The following is a 2,176-nucleotide window of genomic DNA, read 5'->3' as shown; positions in this document are numbered from 1 at the left end:
TTCCCTCTCTGTGCCTGGGCATGGGCATTTTCTTCCTCTTTTCCTTCCTTTCTTTCTTGCTAGTTACCTAGCCCACTAACATGAATGGTTTATGCCCCAACCTTCTCCTATAGTTTCTGAGATTCTTCCGCATAAAACTAGTTGAGCCAATGGAACAAAATATTTGGGTTCATTGCCTTGACCCTTGGTGGTCTTGCCCTATTCTTTCAGGAAAGTTATTCATTTTGAATGTTGTATTCTTTCTCAGCATAAAAGAGTGGCTGTGATGCAGAACCAAACCGCAGTGACACAGTTTATCCTCCTAGGCTTCACTGATGTTCGCTGGATGCAGCTACTGCTGTTTGCTGTGCTCCTTCTCATTTACTTCTTGACCATAATGGGGAACATCATTATAATCTCCATTACCCTTATAGATGTCTATCTCCAGACCCCCATGTACTTCTTTCTCAGGAACTTCTCCATCCTGGAAATTGGCTTCACTTCCATCAGCATCCCTAAGATGCTGGCCAACCTCGTGATGGACAGCAACACCATTTCAATCAGCTCTTGTTTTGTGCAATTGTTTTTCTACTTCCTGGTGGGCATCGCTGAACTTTTCCTCCTGGCAGTGATGTCTTTGGATCGCTATGTTGCCATCTGTCACCCACTCCGTTACCCTGTAATTATGAACAGAAATGTTTGTATCCATTTAGTGGTTTGGTCTTGGGTGGGAAGTTTCATGTCCGTTTTTTTCACAACTGTTGTCATAACCCAGCTGCCCTTCTGTGGTCCAAACATCATCAACCATTTTTTCTGTGATAACTCACCACTGCTCAAACTGGCCTGCACTGACACACGACTGATTGAACTGGTCGATTTTATTATAGCTATCGTAACTGTGCTGGGCACTTTGTCCATCACTGTTGTGTCCTATGTCCATATAATCTCTGCTATCCTAAACATGCCTACCAAAACAGGGCAGCAGAAAGCCTTCTCCACCTGCGCCTCTCACCTCATGGTAGTCTTCATCACTTATGGCAGCTGTATCTTCATGTATGTCAAGCCTGCGCATGATGGTAAACTGGACTTCAACAAAGCGGCAGCCATTTTCAACAATGTGATTTCCCCCCTGCTCAACCCCTTCATCTACAGCCTGAGGAACAAGCAAGTTCAGAAGGCCTTAAGAAAGGCTTTTGGGCAAAGAGCACAGTTTTTTAAGGGCTTGAGATAGTGATGGGGGTGCTGTAGCCCAGGGAAGAGCAATGTGACTCTAGCAAGGTATACTTGTGTCCCTTTCTTGAATAGAAAGGTGGGCTTCATCATTAATTTGTGAGATTAAGATTCATAATAACCATCGCCTGGCTATGCCATCAACATGGGGTGTCATGCTGCACAAGTCACTTCATACTTCTCTGCTTCCTTTTCCCACTCCTGTCTTCCACCTTTTGTCTTTATTGTCCATTTAGGCTGAGATTTTTCAGAGATGCCTTACATTGAAAGAATCTTGCCATTAAGATCCTCCTACTATCTTTGAAAATGTCATCCTTTGTGTATGCAGGGAAGGAGATCTCGTACTATGAAAAAATATGTTCAGTGTTCAAAATATTCAGTGATATTCCTTCTTGCCTGAACTGTTTAGAGCTGCCATTGTTTTAAAAAAGGGCTGCCATTGTTTTAAAAAAATTGTGAAATCAGGCATTGTCCATGAAATTGGGCAATGTCTGCAAAATCCATGAAAATAAAAAACTTACTAAAAATAAAATGCTGGCTGCCCAATGGTTGGGGTCATGTGCTAGACAGCCCTTCCAGCCAATCAGCAGTGAAGAGCAGTCATGTGATGGACAGCTCTCAACCAATTAGCAGCAAGGGCCAGGGCCACCAGGGCCTGTGTGTGTGGAGGGGGGCTCACCACAATAAGCCCACAAAAATGGCAGCCAGTCCAGTGATCTGCCCATGAAACCAGCAACCTGCCTCCTCAATTTGAGTAGGTCCCTAGTTACATGCCATTGGCTTCAGAAACTCATGATCCTTAATCACACTAGCTGAGTAAGCTAGCTAGGCTCAAGTGGACCAGTGACCTAGCTGTGTATAAAGTGGAAGTCATAGCATGTCTAGTTGGGTATATCCCACGGTTAAAGTCATCCCAAGATAACTGCCTATTATTCTTTCATTTGCTTCCTCCCTCCTTCGACCTGAG

At 44.1% G+C, this 2,176-nt stretch overlaps 1 protein-coding gene across 1 annotated transcript; it reads left to right on the top strand.

Moving 5' to 3' along the window:
• Positions 1 to 256: 256 nt before the first annotated feature.
• Positions 257 to 1,210, top strand: LOC102385571 (olfactory receptor 49-like). The gene has a single exon (XM_006038250.2). The coding sequence runs from the start codon at positions 266 to 268 to the stop codon at positions 1,208 to 1,210; it is 945 nt and encodes a 314-aa protein (XP_006038312.1). The 5' UTR covers positions 257 to 265.
• Positions 1,211 to 2,176: the final 966 nt, after the last annotated feature.

Source organism: Alligator sinensis, unplaced genomic scaffold (genome assembly GCF_000455745.1).
Source record: "Alligator sinensis unplaced genomic scaffold, ASM45574v1 scaffold1585_1, whole genome shotgun sequence".
NCBI classification, from domain to species: domain Eukaryota; kingdom Metazoa; phylum Chordata; order Crocodylia; family Alligatoridae; genus Alligator; species Alligator sinensis.
This window is presented reverse-complemented; position numbering and strand designations above follow the sequence as displayed.

Excerpts from the sequence above, each read along its gene's own strand:
- LOC102385571 (XM_006038250.2), top strand. The coding sequence starts at position 266 with ATGCAGAACCAAACCGCAGTGACACAGTTTATCCTCCTAGGCTTCACT.